Source organism: Astatotilapia calliptera, chromosome 13, assembly GCF_900246225.1.
Source record: "Astatotilapia calliptera chromosome 13, fAstCal1.2, whole genome shotgun sequence".
NCBI classification, from domain to species: Eukaryota; Metazoa; Chordata; class Actinopteri; order Cichliformes; family Cichlidae; genus Astatotilapia; species Astatotilapia calliptera.
The window spans coordinates 17,608,118-17,630,482 of record NC_039314.1 but is presented as its reverse complement, the minus strand read 5'-3'; the positions used below and the strand labels follow the sequence as shown (position 1 = coordinate 17,630,482).

The following is a 22,365-nucleotide window of genomic DNA, read 5'->3' as shown; positions in this document are numbered from 1 at the left end:
CAATGCGTAAAGAAAACAAGACTTGCAGCTCAGGGTTTAATGATTAGTTGGCTACTGGTTTATCCACAGAAAATGACTTTCTCCCTGTGACACAACTGCTTGTTTCATTTATATGAGCTAAAATCAAATGACCCCTGGGTTTGGGAGATTTTTTTGAGATCAAGCAAGTAATTTCAGAATGTCACCTTAGACTAAGATATTGTCATGGCCTCTTTTCACTATTTTCTGATTAAAACATTTTTGAATAATATGACAAAGTAATCAGTAAACGTAATAAATCTGCTAAAGTGGTGATGCTGAGGATGACTTTTTAGCATCATCTATCACAGAGACGTTACAAGCAAAACAAAGGCAGGAACTGCTTATCCACATCTGAACTATGCAGATAGGTCAGGCATTATGATCACTGCATTATTACTGTGAACTCGACAAAGGCAGAACAAGCACAGAAACACACATGTGTAAACTTGTGGAAGTGTCACTCACACACACACTCGTACCTAGAGAAAAAAGAGACCAGTTTTTTCCATTTTTAAAAAAGGTGTTCTGTATTGAAACAGTTGGACTTTGCTTGAGGTTTTCATTACAGTCGAAAGTTGAGGTTTTTAGCCAGTGTTCTCTGTGATTGAAATTCTCAGTCAGCCATCAATCTGCATTATAGACTGGTTTCCCCTTGTCTGGTGGGGGCTAACTGAAACAGATTGAGACAGCTCTTGCTCACTGCATCACTAATGGCTGGCAATGAAAGACGTCTCTGTGCAGTTGACCCGTATGTGGAACAGGATCACGTCGCAGCTCAGAGCGATGGGGAGAACGCAGCTCAATATAGGGAGTCTCTTCGGCATCACTCACCAGTCAACAGCATCCTCATCCTATTGACTAAATGTTGCCCAGAAATAGAATCTAATCACAGAGTTTGGACAGGCTCTAGTTCTCCTAATGGTCCACCATTAGCTGACTGGAACAAAGCCCAAAGTATAGAGAAATATAACAATATATTTTTGCTGTATGCACTGCATGGCAATAATGGGATCGTTATTATTGCCGTGACACCTGCGCACTCTTCTGTACTTATACTCAACAGCAGAGATCAGAGATGTAGCAAGACTGATTACTCACTCACCTCTGCTTTGAATTCTTCTCATTATTTTCTGTTATTCAAGCCTCCATTAACCCCAAGAAAGGGCCACAGAAAACAGCAGGTAAAATTTGGGGAATATGCATTTTCTCCATTCGGGTGTATTGAATGGATAATACAGGAGCAAAGCCTAAGTGAAACTATTTCCAGCCCATTTTTCAGGCAGGCCACAGCCGGGACTTTACCTGCATGACATAATTGACAGTGAACACAGGCAATCTTGTTAATTGATTACTCAGACCTGCTAATGGAAAATGCAAAGCCTCATTGTATCTTCCATAAAGCTCCTGTCAGTAACATTTCCTCACAAAGACTGCCAGTGGCAGACCCACTAATGTTTCCAGACTTCCCCCCCAGGGACCCCATACATCACCTTTCAGGCTGTTTTGATTCTGTGCATAATTACCAAGATATAAGATGATTATTAAATCAAATGTTTTATAATGACATACTATCTGTCACACTGTTGATCAGGAATAAACTTAAGTTACACCCAACCCCTATGCTTGTTTTTATTATTTTGTTGTTCCTTCCTTCTTCTTCTTCTTTTTTTTTGTTTTAATCCAGGTTGAGATGATGATGCGGGGTATCGGCCCCGCTCCCCTCTTGTGCAGGATTCAGCCTCCAGCTCCTCCTCTGATGCATCGTTTGCATCAGTACTTGGGAGCACTTGTCCGCGCGCTGCTGCACCTCCTCACAGTACATTCAACCACTTTACCAGGTGATGACAGACACTCGCTCAAGACTAAAAAAAATGATATGTTTTTAAGTAGGAATCAACGTAGAATGGAGACGCGCCTCGGTCACTGCCTTTTTATCATTTTCTCTGAGTGGATTTGGATCTTTACCCTAACTTCCATCCTGGGCGGAACAAAAGCGGAGGTAAGGTGCATTCCGTCTTGCCAGCTGCCGCTCATTTCCGCAGCATTTCCCCGGGAACTCTCGGCGCTGGATTTGACAAATTTTGGAGAGGCAACAGCTGAAGAGTTTCTTAGATTTACCGAGGGGTCGGTCACCCCCCGAAACGAAAGGCACTACGATGCAGAACTGACCGCGAGCGAAGAAAGTTCGTCCAAAGTACAGCCACGGTTTGGGGGAAATATCTCAAGTTCTCTGCATAAAGGCGCCCCAAGCAGTAACCAGAAACTTTCCCAATCTGAAGTGTCTTCAAGCGTGTCCTCCCCCTTTCTCAGCAATGTAACCGAGAATAACACAGACGACGGGGGAAATACAATTGGTGATGTGACGGAAAACGAGGACAGGAATGTGACCAGTTGGAGACGTAGTGCGAGGAGCACAGAGACTTGGTCCGGATTCAGACCCGAGGGCGGGGAGGATGCCTCGGTTTCGGACCAGGAGGAGTTTCACCTCACAAGTTCGACATTTGCGCTCACCGAGGACACGGCTCATAACCAGGCGATGGTGCACTGGTCCGGACAAAACAGTAGCGTAAGTAGTTAATGTGCTCCAGATTTACGCACGGACCTCTTTTTGACGCAGTGTGGTCATCATTCATCCACAGGTCTTACGTGGCAGTAAGACTCATTCAGATGCGTCTGAAAAACGCGATGAAAGATGAAAACTGAGAGCTTGCAGACTTTAAAGGAATCAGTCTCTGCCTTTCAACCTCTCCCTTGCTCTCCCTCTCTCTTTTTCTGTCTGTCTCGCGCACGCGCACATACACGGGCACGCACACCCTATTTATGCTGTTGTTTATTGATCGGCTGACTTGGCAGATATGGTAAAGAAAAAGAAAATAATGTTAAGGGGATTATGCCCCATTTGCTCTTTTGTGCGTGTTTCTCCCATTTAGTCACTCACAGAAGCTCATTTTGCTTTTCCCCGTTTTGGTCAGTCACTCATTTGTAAGTTCTCTGCATACATATTATTTGCAAGCTTAAATCAATTAAACTATAATTCTCCTACCACCCATTATATAAGAATGGCTCAGATAAAGTATAGGACGAAAGTTATAATAGCGTAATAATTAAGAATCAATATAATTACAATCATGCAAAGAACCTAAACCTGGAGTCCTTTAGACTAAAAGACAAATTAAGGATAAATGAAGCATGAAATAACATCATAATACAATGACATGCTAAAATAAGGACTTGGAGACAAATGGATTTACAGGTTGAAAGATAACAGAATGCTCAGTGGGGGTTATTCCCTGATATCCAGAGGGACATACTTTCTACAGTTTGGACAGATCCAATTTTCTTGGGTCTGATTGTGGTTCTGAACTTCAAACAACCTACATGGAGGATGTGAGTAAATGTAAAGACACTTAAAACAACAGGGAGCCTTGAGGATGGAAGCTGGTGAAACACTGTCGTGCTTTATAGACAAACAAGTTATTTAATATCTGTAAAATATATATGGAGCTATACCGAGTTCAGCTAAAACCAGAATCACTCAGTGTTCTCTTCTTCTTGTTCTGGTCAATATCACAAGAACCCGGATTTGAATGATTTATAATTAACAAATCAAATTCTCAGCAAGACCACTGAAATACACAGTAGGCTTGTCTAGTCTACTGAGAATTAAGCACAAACTGGGTTTTTGATATGGCAATATTACTCAGCTGAGAGAATTACAATTTTATGGTGTAATATAATGCTATGATCAAAGTCCAACACACTCTCACTAATGTCTTTTGCTTAGGCTTGAACTGTGGAAGCAGAGAGCTAAGATTTTTGGACAGTACATCTCTTGTGGCCCTGAGGCAAAGCAGAAGTATTTTTACCTTGCTTGTCTTTCATGAGTCTCACAAAGTTATTACTCATCAGACTTATTGTATCATTTGGCTGCACGGGTGTGCATAATTCTGTGTCATCAGCATAGCTGTGGAAAGTTCCTATTTGAATACATTACCTCAGTATTGCTCTGCTTTGACTTTAGGGCAGTTACACCTATTGGCTTTTTTGCTCATAGTTCTGATAAGGATCCTCTCTCCTCTGCACATAAACACTAGTTAGGATGCCAGAGCCAACTGGTGGTTAGCCGAGTTTAGCAGTAAGCCTGGAAACGGGGGAAACTGTTTCCCCAGCTTATCCAAAAAGTAACTGGTATGATACATCTTGTCTACAACAACAGCAGAATATTTTTGCTTTGTGGGGTGACTAGAGTGATTTCTGAACAGTTTCCCCCCAGTTTGTATTCATTATGCTAAGCTATAAGCCTCACAGCACACAGTTTTCTACCTCTTGCCAGGAAAGTAAATAAGCTTATCATCCATAATGCAGTATAGTTACAGTATAAGATGGGGAGTATCTTGGGGTACCAAAGATCCAAAAGTCACACAGTAATAAAAAGTGATTAAAGTGCTTTTTTGTGTATTTTTGTCTGCTTTTAATTAATAGTATTAGTTATACTCCAAAACCTATTATTGTATTAAGTCATTTTCAGCAGGATTTGGCACTATCGTCTTCACAGTTGCATGGCGAACTTTCTGCTTCAACAAATTTCCCCCTTATGCAGAATCTCATCTCGCCTACTCACAGTCTAATGTGTTTGTGTGTGTGTGTGTGTTACTTGCCACACCCTCTCCCCTTCTTTCTCTCTTTCTCCATGTGTGTAAGTGGAGGCCAGGTGGTCAGTAAGAAAACGTGTACATTTTCCAGCTGGTCTACTTTTTAAAATAAATCTATTTAAAGCAGTAATCTATTTCAAAATGAAGCCTTGTCCTAATTAAACATCTTTGCTTAATCTATTAACACTTACAGTTTAGTCATAAGGGCTTTAATCAGATTCCCTGGAAACAAGAAGACATTTAGTATCACACATCACAGGCCTAAGCAACCTTGTCTTACAGGCTGAATAACACATTTTGTATTATTGACTGTCATACAAAGAAAGAAGAACCGTTTAGGGACCCGTGTAACTCAGTTTGTATGGGAACCTGCTTTGAGAATTTACACAGTTATCACATTATATTTGTCGTCCATGACATTATATTTTTAGTAGTGCTCAAAAATGTAGATATTTGTTTGTTGTGCTTGCTTGAAAACTCTGACATATAATAACTGATGAAGCATTACATCTAAAGAAATTCAGTCAGTTTGTACGGTTTGTTACACACATTGTCCGAGCTTGATGTCGACATGCCTTGATATCTAGTTTTTCTGTCCAGCTCAGGCAGATGCTTTGGTACTTATTTGCTGAAGCCTAGTTGATGGATGGTGCCATTCATTTATCATTTGTCCAATTATCACGGTTCACAAACGAAGCTGCAACATCATTTCAGCTTTTCAATCAACACAAAAAAACAGACAAAATCAAAAGTAGTGCTCAGTCCACGCTGCTAATTCATGTGGTTGTTGTCTGTCACATTTAGCATTTCAATACCAAGGCTGCCTTCATTAGAGTTGAACAATTTAACTGTAGCGGTTAATTAGCAAGCTTCAAGGACTCTATTAAGAAGAAACTGCAATAAATTGAGATATATTTGAATGTTTGCTTCACGGTGAATTGTAGTGTAGCATTAAATAACTTTCAATGGTTTACCTGCATTAGATTAGTTCAATAAACTCTTCAGCACTGGGTTTTTGAGTGGAGCCAAGGGCACAACGTGTTTTGCAGGAGGAATTATAACAGCTTAAATATCCACAGGTGAATAGTGTTTGATAAACCATATTTGCGTTAGACTTTGTCGCTCTTTATTTGAACAAACGAGGTGTGTGTATCTCCAACAGGCTGCTTCTTATAGTCTGCTTGCATCTTTTTCAGTGCACTGGGTCTCTTCCAACACGTCCTCCGGATAAACGATTGTGATCAATCTGTTGTTTCAGCCGTCATAGCACAAGTCATCACCATTCCTGGCTTGAGACAGGGACGCTGGAGTAAGACTGTTATCTAATTTTCAGAATTTGCTTTAAAATAGAGCCTTTTAAAACATTAAACACATATTTCAAAGTTTCATTTTGTAGGTTATAAGGGTGCCTAAAGGTAGCGACTCTCTCATTTAACAGCTGTTTTCCAGGGGAGGACTGTCTCTTCTCCTCTGTTCAGTAAAATAGAAAAAGCATCTTAGCTGAGAGCTTAGACTGAATTTTGGAATCTACAATATGGATGGAAAAATTGTGGGTAAGGCTTACAGCAAATATTTCAGGTCACTGGCTTATAGAACATGTATAAATTGGACAAAACGTATACATCCAGAGAGCACAGGTAAACCAGCGATATATAAGGTAAATCAATGAAAACTTGCAGTTTTAGTCACACTATATAAAATACTTATTTTAAAAACATGCTTGCTGTAATTTATAATGGATCTTTTCATGGCAGCCATGTGGAAAATCAGACTGGAATTTTGGTGAGCAGTGTTGCTAAAAGTGCAAGACAGGTGACCAGAAGTTAATCAGGTAAATAATCGGGCATCGTGAGTCCCCATCAACTAAACATTTAACTTCAAATGATGTGGAAAAATCACAAAAACTGTGCGACAGAGGCAGCACTGCAAATTACTTCTGCAGAATATTGCAGGATTGGGCTGTGTGGGTCGCACCCAATTTATCTGAACAAACGATGTGTTAGTTTAATGTTGAACGTTGTAATTTTAGAGGGTATGATGTTCAGGTTGCGTGTTGTCCTTGTGTTCGAATGGCTTCATTCAGGTGCTCTAGTTTCCTCCCACAGTCCAAAGACTAGCAAGGTGAATCGGAAAGTCTAAATTGCCTGCAGGTGTGAAAGTGCTTGTCATTCTGTTTCCCCTGTGAGGCTGTCAAACCTGTCCCAGGTCTTACCCAGGTTACACTGGGATACGATCCAGCATCACATGACCTTGAAAACATCTGTTCCGTTTTATTTTCACTTTATCCAGCTGTTACACAGAAGAAGAAGAATGCAGGATGCACATTGTGTTATTTGTTTTGTGAAGGAAAAAGTTAAAAGCAGAAAATTATTGATAGTATTGTTAGTAGAAAACACATTTTCCCCCCACCCTTCCATATTTTCAAGGTCAGGATAGGGAAGAGTGCTACGACATCCAGGAAAATTCTCAAACATTTTTGTCCAAAAGAATGCTTAAATTACTAGTAGATAGATAGAGAGGCTCCTAATAAATCTCCCAGTCCTTGAGCTTTTCAGGGGTTAAGACATTTAACGTGGTTCATAACTATTTTATCATGGTCAAGCTTGAAGCCTTCTGTGCATGTAGTGTTGAATTTCTCTGTGCTTCTCTGCTTTGAGCAACCTTGAGGAGAAGCTTCGCAGTTCATGACAATCCATATTTTCAGCTTTCCCATTTTTGTAGAGGGCATCCTCCTCTTCATAGATCACGTTCTTGATAGCTTGGTGCGCAGCTTCTCCTCATCTGCCTCATTGAGTTTTTGGTGAATTGTCTCATCCGCTACTGCGAAACTGGAGGCTGGCCAGGTATGCAGTCAGTCACCAGTTTCATCCGAGTTTTTAGTCGTTTCTATGACTCACTGACTGAATCACAGATAAAATTTTGTCATTCTCCAGTTCCACTTTATGACTGTCTTCTGTGCCCTTGAAAGTCAATATGGGTAAGCATCACTACAGTATCTTTTTAACTGTAATGTTCCTGAGCTGAGTCTTTGTGTATGTTAGGTTTGGGCTATAAGAATGATGAGATGAGCAAGCCATTTGTGTATTCACAGTCAATACAAACATCTGTCCTATAATTCACTTTTATATGTATATAAATCTCTGCTGTTACATGGAAAGCGTGAGTCTACCGCACCCCAACTACATAAACCTGAAAACGGAAGATAAGATTTAGGGTTACAGATATATTTAAGTTTGCCAGCACCTGTTTTTTTTGAGGATAAATTATCAGTTAAAGATGAGGTTATGTGGTTTAAGTCATACTACCAGTGTGAATAAAATGATGTGATTTCCCAAGATAATTAAGGAATCAAAAGCAAAATGTTGATGTTAGAGCACTATGGAGGTATGTAAATTAATACATCAAAATTAAGGCTGGAAACTTCATGCTAATCAAACAAACAAATAAATCTTGAGGGTGCTGAAAAACGTGAAAGTCATATCTCTTTCCTTTCTAACTTCCAGGCCTCTTCTTCTCTGTTTTCCCATATATACCATCATCCCGGAGCCACAGCGAGAATACTGTGTTTGCCCAAAGTGCGATATTTTGAGTACAAAGCTGGCCTTACTCAAAGAAAATGCTAATGTATCAGCACCAGGAATATGCAGGATAAAATTGGATGAAATAAGCAGTATATGGTTAAAAAAACTGCTGTGTGGACCTGAAAAAACAGTCAAAAATAAGTGAGACGTGCAAAGTGTTGGAAGGAAAGTAAATAATCATATTTACCAAGATGTTGCATTTTTGGTTTGATGTAAAGGACAGGAAAGGCACAGCAAACATACAATATGCCATGTTTTTAAGAAAATGAGCACACGGGTCAGAAAAAATTCAGAGGTCTTTGGACCTTACCCAAAATTAGCTCATTATTAATAAATGTAATAAAGCAAAAATAATGCTGTCATTCTTTCTTTCTTTAAATCTATACTCATATAAGTCAATGCTAAATTAAATCTTAATGAATAAACAGTGACATGAAAGGGATTTATGACTTCACATCTCCCTGTTGATCAGTTTGACACAATTTCCTGTCCCACTTCTATCAAATGCCATATTGAAGTAATTACAAAAAAAGTGCAGCTTTCTCTGCAGCAAACTCTAATCTGGATCATATTGCTGCTGTTCTGCCATTTTTATTTGTGCTGGGTTCAAAAACTAGTCCGGTCATTAACACCTTTCCACTATTTTATCTCATGTAAATTCTGTCTCTTCAGCAAAGCATCACAAACAGCAAACAGCCTGTTGACATGCTCAGACATCCTCAGACAGCCCACTGACCGACGCAGCCAGAACGGACCTCCACCAGCTCTGCTCACTCCTGGCTGGGATGTGGAGCCCGAGGGGTTTGGTGTAACATTTCGGGAAGGGAAACATCACACACATAAATAAATTCATGAAATACATAATGATAGGAATCGCAACACCATGACTTAGCATAAGACAACCGAAGACAACAAATTCATTTTTCCTGACAATTTATGGCTGTAGTACTGCCTGTACTGCATGGATAAACAGAGAGACTGATTTTTTAAAGCTCAGCACTGCACAGAAACTACTGGCAGGATGAGTTCAGCTCTGCCGAGCCACCAAGCCTTCCTGTGGTGAGGTTCTCTTACGCCTTGAAATCCTGCTGAGTGTGTTTTTTTTTATTGGCAAGCTGCGTTCCCCTCCTGGGTTTCCTTTCTTCTGCACCGAGTGTGGTCTAACAGAGCAGAAATTCCAAATTCAAATCAGGTAACGATCTTATTCTAGACAAGGATAAAGTTAATTTGCCGGGAACAATGCATAATGAGATCTCACCTCTTTCTTTGTTATTTTTTTCCTTTTTTTTCTTGTCACAGACACATCTTTTTGTTTGCACTTCTTTTTGTTTGCTTAAATACAACTTATGCTGTGCAGGTCCATGCTATTGTTATGTGTGCTCTGGCTGTTTCCACTGTGACTCAGTGTTGTTTCATGAGCAGCTGCTAAAGCTTCAGAATAATTGGAGTACCAGTTGGTAAGCAAAGAGTTGGCCTATTCATTTGCACAGATATCTTCACAATTAATGTTAAAATTACCGCTATATTGTTGAAGTGCTATTTGAGTTGTCGGCTGCTTGGTGTGCCTCAGCGCCTCAGTGCTCCAGCTCAAACACTCTGCCAGTTGGTTGCTGCTGTCAATATTCTTTTGTCGACCATTGCTCAGTTTGCACCTCATTTTGTGGTTCAGAACACTTTCATTTTACAGTGGCCACCTGCATTACTTGTTCATATACCATCTGGCTGCTTCAAGAAAAGCCTTATAATCAAAACCATAACTTTGATTTGCTCACTTGAGCTCTCCGTTTTGGATTTACAGTGATGCATTTTGGCAAACAGAAGGATCAGCTGTTTTACTTTATTTACGTCAGAGGAAACATATTGAAGAGTCCAGGGAGCTTTTAGGTTTGTCAACACACTGTCAATTTTTTACCTTTTCACTCAGCACTTCCAAATTTCAAAGTGAGTGCTGAAGATTTAAAGAGAGTTTTGAAAAAAGAAAAAGACAAATCCTCCTCGCACAGCGGGCGTAACTTTTTGGCTGAGTTGGAAACCTACCCACTTGCTGTCTAATCTTGCTTGCATTGATCAGACCCCCTCCTCGTGCACACTGACTCACAAGCTTAGCATGCTGCTGCAACCCAGCTGCTGGACTAGCCTGGGCGTTCATTTATGGTGAAGAAGCAAATGATGCGAGAGCGTAAGCTGAAAGAGTAAGGAAGCCGTTTCAGATGACTTGCCAACCGAGCTTCTACTTCGACACAGTTCCGTTGTCTCGGCAAGAGAAGTCCAATAAAGTCACATACTTGCTGCTCTGCTCAAAAGCCGAAGCTGTAATGTGAAGCTGCACTTAAAATGCTGATTATTTGATGTTTTCTGTCTGCCAGAGGAACAGAGTACTGCCATCAGGCACATCGTAGATGAACTTTATTTCTGCAAGAATGAAAGTAAAATGTGCATCCTTGTTAAAGCAGCGGTCAGAAAGCCTTTACTTAAATTCCCAAGCAGCACATTTACTCCGATTAACACCTTCTTGTATTTATACATCATTCTCATCAGGACACGGATAGTTTATGTTGTGCAAAGTGCTGTTGAGCAGTTACTTCATAATTTATGATTGCAGTGACCTGCAATCCATGGGAAAGCCAACAGCCCTGACTTCAAACAACCTAGCTCCAGCGCAACATCTGCTCTACGAGGAAATGTTGCCTTTGTTAATGAAATGATATAAATTGATGTGGCAGACAAAAGGCTCTGTACATTGTGTGTCTCACTCAGGTGGTATTGAAGTGTATGACGGCACGCCCTCCTGCAGGCTTTTGTTGCCGTGCAGTGTGTCGTAGGGCAATAAACACCCTAATAAAATTAGACAATGCTTTCTTTTTTGAAGGTGTTAAATGATGCTGTTTAATGTGGTAATTTCATAAAGTGAAGTTTCATAATTTCTGCTGTGCTTCCTCTGGGAGCATTGAATTTGCTTGCTAAGCTTTGTTTTTTTTTTCCATTCCTTAAACAGCGTGCACTCTAACATTGTTATCACCTCTGTGGTGTGGATATCTAGGTGTTCTCACATTTCTTCTCCCAATTAGTTTGCCTTATTTGTGAAAATCAGTGCCACCAGTTGTCACACCTTTAAGCGTCATCATTACGCAAAATCTTGATGCCCTATGACAACATGCAGTAATTAAATTTGCTTAAATTGTGTATTTGTGTTAACGGCGGATCGTATGCTTACTTGTGATGCGGATGTGTTACATTTGAGCATGCAGCAGGGAAAAAGGCTTCGACAGTGACCACTTTTTGATGTGTAATATTTGTCTTTATTATTAATATTCCAGTGAGTAACTCCTGTAACAACTGCTTTTATGGAATCATCCATCTGTTTAATTGCTGTGGCGAAATGTGATGACAGTTTTATTGATGAGGCGTCTTAATTCCAACAGCTGATAAGGCCTGATCAGCGGGTTGGTTAGAGTAGGAATGAATTGCAGTGTGCACTCTGTTGCTCATTTCATTTGTCTCAAGTGTTCATCCTTCAGTAACCGAATCCTCACACTGCTTTCTACCACCACACCGCCCCTACCCCTCCGCATACAACGCCTTCATTTCCCACCAGTAATCTCTTCACCCTAAGCTCTTTAAGTCACCATTAAGCCTCCATTCATTCTTATATAATGATCAAATTCATCCCAGGCCATTTACCTTCAAGGTTTAAGATTTACAAAGGATTAAGAGTTGAAAAATCAATTTGCTTGCACTTGGATGTCAAGTAATCCACTTTGGAAACATGCTGGAGTTACTGCAGCCTATGTGCCACACCTTAGCTGCAGGAGTAGGTTGAGGTTGATTTGCAGTGTAAACATGCGTGGTTTGTCTGGTGGTACACGATCTCGATAAGCACTCTGCAAAAGGTTTTGATTATTATTATTAAATCTGTTATTTAGACACTCACCTTACACATCACGCGTGATTCATTCACAAATAAAGAAAAGCAAATGCAAGGTTAGTTCAAGATAAATAAATATAACCTTTTAAAATGTTTCTATTAAATCGGGGAATGTAGTTTCCTAGCTTTTTGCAGCTCTTTCCATTTATTGACAGCAAAGTATTTAAATTCAGTTTTTCCAGTGCAGTATGTGAACAAGAAGTCCAGCTAATGTTAAAATTATTAGCAGTCCTGGGATTGGACATCGTAATTACAGTGTTTAAATTTAATTAAAGAGCATATGCAAGCAAGGAGTTTTTACAATAGGACAGTAAATACAATCATAGAATGATGCTATCTTTTCTAAGCTTGTTCATGTAAAATATATAAAAAACAATCCCCACTGTGATACACACAATCAAGAGGACTTAAGGTAGATGAAGAAGCTTGCATGTAAACAATATCCCCATAGTCAAGTGCAGACAGATTGCTTAATGATTTTACGACTGCTGAATGAGAAGCAAGATTTGTTTATCTGCAAAAATCCAATTTTTGATTTTGGCTGTCTTGGTCCACGTGGGCCTAAAAACTGATTCCAGCATCCAGCCACTGTTGTAAAAGTATTTATAACAACAGATTCAGTTTTATGACCATGAATGGTTTGAATATTGACTATAGAGCTGATACTTCTTTATCTCCTCCAAGGAGGTTATGTGGTCTACCTGTTACTCAAAAATAATTCAATTCAATTCAGTTTTATTTGTACCAACAACAGTCACCTCAAGGCCACTGATGTTGTGCTTATATACAGTTGTATACAGTTGTTGTTGTTTTTTAAAGCTGGTAAAAACCAAAATGAACCATTCCACCTACCAACCTGCATAAGTCATAAACCTAAATAGAGTCCAGTAACATTATCTATATGGTTATTGTAAAGCTGAAGCTGGTTTACTATTCAGCTATTCACCATTTTTATTTTGTTGTTTGTTAGGTTTATTTATGATCAATTTGCTGTTACTTAATAATAGTTATTATAATGTGAGGGCTTGAGTACATCAAGATCTGCTGCGTTCAGGATCTAGCATTTCAGTTTATTTTTCTTTCATTTATCCATCTGTTAATCTATAGGTGCATTTCTATTATATCCATGGGAAAAAATATTCTTCACCATTTGTTTCTTATTCACCCCCTCTCCCCTTTAAAACAAGGGAAAGGACTGAACCAAAGCCAGAGTACAATATGAGCCAAACAGTGAGTTAGAGAGTTGTTTTACCCCCAGGTAGCTGACACCTTTGTTCAAATTGAAAGGTAAAAATGTGCTAAAACAGATTCTTTTATCATTTTCAGAGGATAAATTACCATGTGGTGTATTCATTAAAAGAAGAGCCTTCATCTGGTGGTTTGAAAAAGCAATTTAATAGCTTCTGTGACATGTTAAGCACCTTTCTGACACAGACATGCCAACAAAGTGAATATTGTATCACTTTATTGACGTGTTAACTGCAGCCATCAAGTTTCACCTTACTTTCAGCATCACTCAGAATACAGGACTCTTTTCCAGCCAGCAGGAAGGTAGATACACATGACATTTTGCTGTAATCCTGGAGTCTTTCCAAGGAAATGCATAAAGCTAATTGCCATACAGAAGAGGGGGTGGGAGTGTAATTTGTCCTAATTTTCAGACTGCTGCAGGTTGTTTTATTGTGTATGACAGTGTCCATGAGGCTATGACTTTTGGAAGGCATAAAGGCCATTTTATTGGAAGACCATAAATCTCTGCAAGCCAGTCTGGACACAAAGTTATAACAAGCTGTGAGGATTATCTTAGAACTACCTCCCATAAAGAGAATTTTTATACATTCAGCACAAGGTAAGAGCAGAGTCAGAGTTTTCTGTCTCAGCCTATGCATAGGGGGAATACAGTCTGGAAAGAAAGTAAAACCGTGAATTTACAATTTACTGCATTAACGGTGTGGTGTTAGGTAGAAGCAGTGGGCTATTGGTAATATTCATAATCTATCAGATAATGGGGTTTTCTCTTGGAGAAACATAAATTTGCTGGTTAGAGGTTATATACAGTAATTGCAAATATGATATCTCTGAGAGGATCTTTCATTCAGCTCAGAGTAATTGTGATAAAATATTAACTGATCTGTAGACAGCTAATCAAAGCAAATGATCACTGATTTCAACCCCAGTCATATAATGTCCAAAGTAAACTGCAATCGCATAATAACACAATAATAACAATAACAATATGTACTTGAAAAAAAGTCCAAAATTTGTTGAAAACATAACTACTGTACATGAATTTTGTAGTTTTTTAAAAATATGTAAACCACAGTGGATTTTAATTAAAACAATTGATATGTAACCAAAATGCAGATTTTTAGCTTGATTTATTTGTTTAATTTTTGTTAACGAATCGCAGCCATTTGAATACTTAGTCTTCCATTTGCACAGACTCAAGTAACAGGGACTGGATGACTGCCTGTCTAATGCTATGTTTCCTCCTCTGAGATGCTCTGCCAGGCCTATACTGCAGCCACCTTCAGTTAATGCTTGTTTGTGGCTCTGTCTGTTTTGTACATAATAACTGAAAGCATTCTCTACTGGGTTGAGATCAGGTGACTGACTCGGCTATTGAAAAATGGCCTTGAGAAACTCTTGGGTTGCTTTGTAGTATGCTACAAGTCATTATCCGTTTGCACTGTGAAGCACTACCTGATCAGTTTTGCACTATTTTTCATGATTCATCTTGGTGCTTCTATCAGCAGTCACATCAACAAACACGAGCAGTCCAGTTTCATATGCCCATGCCATAACATTACCATGATCCACCAAATAATGTGGTATGCTTCAGAACAGGAGCTGCTGTTCTCTCCTTCTCTATACTTTTCTCTCCCCATCATTCTAGTACAAGTTCATCTTGGTTTCATTTGTCCAAATATGTTTTTCAGATCTGTGCCTGCTCTTTTAGGTGTTTTCTCAGAAAATCCAATCTGGCCTTCCTGTTCCTGAGTGTAACCAGTGGTTTGCACTTTGATTGTCTAAACCATCTGTATGCCCATTTTTGAAGGCAGGTCTTGATTGTAAACCTCGGCAATAATATGCTTACCTCCTCGAGTGTTCTTGACTTGTTAGATGCTCTGAAGTTGCTTTTCTCCCAAACCTTTTGCTATCTCTCTGTTTATTTTGTTGTTTCAACCTAATTATGGTCTCGCTCGCTTGCTGTGACACGTCTTTGCATCTACAGTATATTTAGGAATTATAAGCATATAGAGAACAAACTTGATTTGACTTCATATTGAATAATTTAGCTTTGAAAAATACTTTTTTTTTTTTTTTTTACAGAAAATATGGTACATGATTCACCTGAAAGTGCACATTTATCAAATAGAGATGAAAAGGATTTGTTTGATTTTAACCTGGAAAATGAGTTCTGTTTGGCCTTTTTATATGCAAAAGTTTAATAAAAAAAGTTAAAAATTCCTGTTAATATGATGAAGTTCTTAGTCATCATAGGGAATGTCACCCCAAATGCTCATAACACTTGATAATTAGAAGGTAGCGGTGAAAAGCTCAACAAGATGCCTCAAAAGGCTTCCCGAGAGAGTTATATGAGCTGCTGGTTTTATGATTCCCTAGTGCACAAAGGGCACTGCTTGAGCAGTTAATTTGCGTAAAGGATGAAGGGCACCATGTGAACTGCTGTTCACATGGTGCCCTTCATTAGCTCACAATGACTGTTTAGCAGACATTATTTTTATTTCTGCATTTGTTTCTGCTAAATATATATAATTATATGTAAAACCGTTTCTTCACTAAAGAAAAAGTAAAAAAACAAACAAGTAAAGAGCATGTAAACACGCCTTCATGCATCAGTAATTACATGCACATACAAACACACTGGCTTTGATTAAGGTTTGATACGTTCTGAGAAAAGCAGGCAAATGATATTCCACAGCAAGCCGTTTATTAATATTAATTTGAAAGACAGCAGGAAATCTGTAGTTTTTATGTGTTTGGTAAAGCCCTGTGAACTGTAAACCACACATGTAAGTGACATTTTTTATGACTCTCTACAGAATGGATGTCCTATATATTTTTAAGGTCTGCCTTTCTATGCCAAGAATAAATTATAGTGTTTACTGATTTATTCATTTAGTCATTGCTCACCAGTGGTTGCATTTCTTGGTCCTCTACTCTGTCTTAACAATATATAGGTATATAAAACACAGTATATCATACATATGTGATCAGATTTTTTCCCTTGAGAATATGCACAAGGCTTCATGGCGTACAGGGGTAGTGGGTTGACAAGGCATCACGGTTTTGTTGTGTTTTTAATAAAGCATTGTCTGTCAGGGAGATTAAAAGACACATGCATGGGCGGCTTTTGGTTCGCTATCTGACACTTTGTGGCTGCTATTGAAAACTGATGATACACACCTTCACAGCTGGTAATCTGTTTGATCTGTTTTCTAGGTGATTCTCATGTTGACAAAATACTACGACTTTAACTCTGGCAGAGTAACGGAGAGTTCTTTATGGAGGTAAGATCTCCTCTCTGATATTACGCTCTGTAGTTATACAGCAGGACACATTGATGTTACTGTTATGTTGATGTTAATGTAGTTGCACACTGTTTGGACCCTTGGAGAGATCAGCACAAAAGCATTAACACTGAATCATTAACTTAATGTCATTGTTGTGTCCACAGTGACGCAAGTTACTTTCCTGTCAGTAAAAGGTGAAAGATTTAATTTCGTGTAATAGAAGTTGGTAAAGTCTACACTTTGTCATCAAATGCTGAATCTATCCATTTCCACATATTTATGACAAGCATTTAAATTTTTGTTGTTATTAAAAGAAGTGCCCATTAAAATAAATGTTGACAACAAAGAATTTAATTAAATGGGAGGAACACAAATTACTGACAGAATAGTTGAAGGATGAAGCTTTAGCTTATCGTGCCTATCCTTTATACAGAGCAAATTTGAAATGGCAATGCTTTTCTAACTCGATTTCATTGAAACAAAAACCAAATGAAAAATAATACATTTGAAACAAATGGTAAACAAGGACAAAAGCGAATGTTTCACAGACAATAGTAATAAGGTTTTACATTTGTTCATCACCTGGTTTTTGGAATTTAAAAAGAGAACTACACAATCTTAATTCCTTGTCATACCTATTCCACAATGGTTACACCTATTTGATTTAACCTTTGAATACAGTTTGGAGGTAGATTATTTTGTGCTTTGTATATTACCAGTGCAGTGTTGAGATGGACTGAATAGTAACATTTTAAGGCATGTAGTTTAATGAATAGTTGCATGGTTGGTTTATGGTTGGTTTTTAAGTCCTGTAGTATTTTTCCCCTGTACCATACGCACTGTATTAGCTCTTGTTTTGAATGTGTTTCTCCACACCTCCACACAGTAAGTAATGCACAGTATGTATAATGATTTTGATTTATGTAAAGTTTTATGTATATTTAGTTTTGGACCTTCATATTTTTACATTGTTTATATTCGCCTAACAAGTGAAAGTTCAATCCCTTTCAACTTTGGGAACATAGATCTGTTTGGGCTTGTGTCAAGAACGGCATCTGTCGTAACAAATCTGCCAAATCTGACATGTGGAGTTACCCGCTGTGGCGACTCCTTTGTGGATAATGGAGCAGCCAAAAGTGGTTTTCATATGAACCTTCCAACATCATTTATATACAATTATCATGCCCGGAAATACATTTTTCTTGCCCTCTTTATACTTATAAATTTACTTTTTTTATTTGCCTGTTACAAAACATCCTCTGCTTTATTTTGCTTTAATTTAGTGATAATATATTTTTTTAATTTCAGCCATTTTCTTTCAGTTTTCTTTCCACTATATTGTTCCAAGTGTTCCTAGGGAAATATAAATTAATCATCAGCAAATGAAGTGAATTTTAACAATTCAGACATGTTACATGTCATTTCTATACAGCATGTTATGTTGGTGTTTAATACAGTCATCAAGAACTGAAGAAACAAAGTGATTTCCTAGTTATTATCATTCTTAGTTCATGAAGCTTTGTGCAACATTTCAGTGCGTTCTCTTGCCAGGATATCAAATACTGGTGTTTATCCTCTAAGACATCCTAAATCCACAAGTTTTTTTTGTATTATGCAGTGCAACGGCTATTTTTTACTGAAATGTCACCAACCACCTAAAACCGATATCTATTTTGGTGAAAATAATAGGTATTCAAAATGAAATCTGAAATAGTGCCTTTGTTTTGAGATGAAAAACTGACTTCAAAACCCCATTATTAAGCTTTCAGGCAAATATGTCCTTCATTTGATTTCTAAAACACGACAGAGTGGTAATTAAATGTAAGCATCAATAATAACACAATAATAACACTTATAATACCACTACTAATTAAAAGGAATAATAATATCATGCCCCAGCCACACATGCAACACTGGATTTATTGTTTATTTTAATAATTAAAAAAATCTCCATTCATTTAGCAAATTGCTTCACGACTTCTGCTGTGGTAATTTTCTGCTTCCCTGAAATGCTTAATGATACCATCAGCATCTTAACTAGTAGGTGTTGCGCTGTTCTTCTCTTCTCTCCAGCAAAACCCATTTACTTTGTCCTGTAATTGAATTTTAGGTCAACTGATTATGGGACCACGTATGAAAAGCTCAATGAGAAAGTCGGGACAAAAACCATACTGAGCTACTTGTATGTCAGTCCAAACAACAAGATGAAGGTAAGTGTGAACGTGCATGTCGTGTACGTGGATTCATAAGTCTGTCAGCAGGGTTATTATGATTTTTACCCTACACAGCCCTGCAGGAGTCTGTGCCTTGCGTCTGTTGCACAAGCACTCTTTAAGCCCTGTGGAATGGATGCTGTCATGGTGGGCTGCTGATTCCCCTGTCTCTTGTCTTGTCTTGTCTTAGATCATGTTACTGACCGACCCAGAAGTGGAGAGCAGCTTGCTCATTAGCCTTGACGAGGGGGCGTCCTATCAAAAATACAGCTTAGCCTTTGATATCCTCAGCTTGCTTTTTCACCCCGAGCAGGAAGACTGGATCCTGGCTTACAGCCATGACCAAAAGGTAGAGTGTAGCTGTCAGATGGCATGAAATAGTTGCAATAAAATCTGAAAATGTGACAGAAAAACATCTCCATATGAGAATGTGGGCTGTTGTATACAGATTACTTGCTGCTTTTTATTCTTTTGTTACTTTTACTTGAATGTTCTGCCAGACTGAAGTCACCGTGGGGTCACATTGCAAGTAATCTCTCTATAAAATGATACAGAACATAGGTTGCCTTCATGGTCAGATGCATTCATTTTAATGCCAACGTTAACTCTCATAACATGGTCTTCACAAGCACAGATATCTGCCGCTTCTGCAGCCCTTAACAGGTCATAAGGTGCAGCTACAGACAGCTCTGAATGGATGTGTCCTCAGAAAGCACAGGGGAAAGTTAACAAGTTAGACACGCCCAAACAATGCACAAACTCACTCACACACAATAGCGAGCATAAACACACACCCTCCATTACTCTGTGTGAGAACCCTGCTGTCTGCTTTACTCAAAACCAGAGGCATCAAACTCGGACTCCCAGCCTGCTATTGGAAGACTTGATTTTCAGAGAGAAAAACAGTCAAGGTCTGAGAAGTGAGATAAATGATGCAGGGAGGAAGATGAAAGCTGAGTTGAGAGCCACAGATGGGTCAAAATAAAGATGCTCCAGAGACGTTTGCCTTTAGGTCATTCTGTATGTCTTTGTAAAGCTACATTTCAGTGGTTTTCCTTGTTCCTTTTATCGCAGCTATAGCTGGGTTTCATTTTACATTTATTGATTGCCTGTCATGTCTTTTAAAAGTTGTAAGTACTTAGATAACTCAAAAATGATATTGCCGATCCTTGTAAGGCTGAGAGCTTAAGATGCACGCTGCTCAGTCATTAAGGAGAGATGACAGGCTTTCGGACTGCTTGAACACAAGTAAAATGGCTTTATGGAGAAAAATTACAATGACAGCTACAAGACGGATTTTAAGATGTCAGGTAGGAATCCTGCTGTCTTACTTTAAGAACAAGACGCTGTGGTTTTTAACTCAGAGACCACTTTGTATATCACTTCCCTCTTATTTAAGCCATCACAGTAGATATACACCATTCCCTGTTTTATTTTTAAAATCTGGCTTCTACGGGTTACTGCATTTTTACATGAACTGGTGGATCTCCGCATAAAGCATGCACTTAGTAGTGCTGTATTTTTTTAAAAAAACAACTAAAAATCTTAATGCCACAAAATTTAAAGATTTGGCAGCTGCTTGGAAAAGAAGTTGGACATAAATCTTGAAATAATCCTTTTGGAGATTCTGAAAAAAAATCATCTTTATACTGTACCTCATGCCGTAGACATTTGATTAATGCCTTCCCATTTTTCAGCTCTATGTCTCCGTTGAGTTTGGAAGAAGATGGCAGCTTGTGCATGACAATGTCGTCCCCAACAGATTCTACTGGTGAGATCAACATCCAGTCATTTGTCATTCTGGTAGAAACATGCTGCATTATTTTCACACAAAATATGTAAATTGAGTTGTGTGCATTTTTAGCACTCTGCTCACAACAGTAGTACAGAGGGGAATGATCAGTCAGCAGCTTGTTTTCAGTAATGACAAAGAAAACAAAACATTAATTTTATCAAGTCAGATTTAAACCTAACATCTAGAGTCTCAAGTGTGCCATTTTTTAAAAAGTTTTAGCTCGGGCCTGCCATTTTTATTTTGTCTTGTAAAGCACTTTGTGGCTTTGTTTTCAAAGTGCCATGTAAAGCATTTTTTTTTTAAATAAAGATCTTTGTAGGAAGTGCCTTGGGTTATAGAAAAAACAACATGTTTGCATTTGTCCTTTCAGAAATGGTAAAAATGAATTAAACTTAAAGCCTTTTTCTTTAAATAGCAAATGCCAAGCAAGGTTTCCAGGAAGGCAGAGCTTGGCTTGTATTTATAAATATTTTATATTTGCTTGTCGTTCTTTTTATTTTTTACATAATGCGCTGTGTCTAGTTTACACACACTTGTAAATATTTGATCCACCGAATACAGTCTCCTCATGAAATATTTTTGGCATATTTTTGGATTACCATATTATGTTACAAATCAGGGCTTACCCGAACATTATCCATCAGGTTTTCTTTTTTTTTGGTTTCCTTTCTTTCTTTCTTTCTTTCTTTTTTTGCATGCATGTACCTGATGCATAGAGTCAGGACTGAGGTTGTGTCCTGGGGCTTTTGAGCTTCTCTTAGGAACCGATACAGGGACTATGGTCGCTGATATGTGTTAAATTTATGACAGTTTTTATAGTAGCTGGCTTCACACTCTTCTCTAAATAAATAAATAAATAAAGCCATATTAATCAGGAAGTTTGAAATGACGTACAGTGGAGTGATCTGCAGGTTTTTGTTAGTCTTAAATCATGTTGACAATATTATGGTAAATACAAATCTGTAGGGAAGAGGTAATGACTAAGTAGAATTCAGGGAAAGTCATGAAAAAGGCATTTTAGTGCCTTGTTTAATGATGCTGATATTTTTATCCTCAAGCCTCATTGCTTATGGTTGTTCAGGAGAAATAGTTAACTTTCTAATTTGTTTTTTTCTAGTCAATACAATTAAATGCAGAACGATGGACATCTTTGGGTTAAAGGTACTTCAGTTTGCAGCTAGGTTGGAAAATCTTCATAAGCTAAAACTGCTGCATGAAGTAAGCCCACAGGATTTACTGTGTGTGTGTGAGTTCGGTATTTATTGTGTCAAACTCCCAGCCCACAAGGACTTAAAATACACTAAAAATACAATTTGCAGTGGTGAAGGAGCTTGTCACACAAAAACATTTTATTGCCAACACAGAAATCCTGTCCCATGTTCAGGGCTAAAACACAGCATTATATTAACCAGCCTTCTACAAGAGTAGGTTATAATCCCTTTATAATGATGTGTAAAACATAAAGTAGACTGGATCTTTCCATGTAACCTACATAATGAACTACACCAGTACTGTACAAGGTCTTTCATAATTTTCCTATAGACTATAGGCTATTTTTCACTCATTTTCAGTCCAGTACTTTTAGAGAAATGTTACGTAACACTGACCTAATTATCATCTAAGGATACCAAAAAACTAAC

At 38.3% G+C, this 22,365-nt stretch overlaps 1 protein-coding gene across 1 annotated transcript in view; it reads left to right on the top strand.

Moving 5' to 3' along the window:
- The first annotated feature begins 1,673 nt into the window (after positions 1–1,673).
- LOC113034876 (VPS10 domain-containing receptor SorCS1-like) overlaps positions 1,674–22,365 on the top strand; it is a 50,761-nt gene continuing 30,069 nt past the window's right edge. Inside the window, exons 1-5 of the mRNA XM_026190002.1 lie at positions 1,674–2,587; positions 16,647–16,714; positions 18,828–18,927; positions 19,121–19,279; positions 20,628–20,701. Of these exons, the coding sequence (XP_026045787.1) occupies positions 1,712–2,587; positions 16,647–16,714; positions 18,828–18,927; positions 19,121–19,279; positions 20,628–20,701 (1,277 nt within the window). The 5' untranslated portion in view covers positions 1,674–1,711. The remainder of the gene's footprint in view (positions 2,588–16,646; positions 16,715–18,827; positions 18,928–19,120; positions 19,280–20,627; positions 20,702–22,365) is intronic.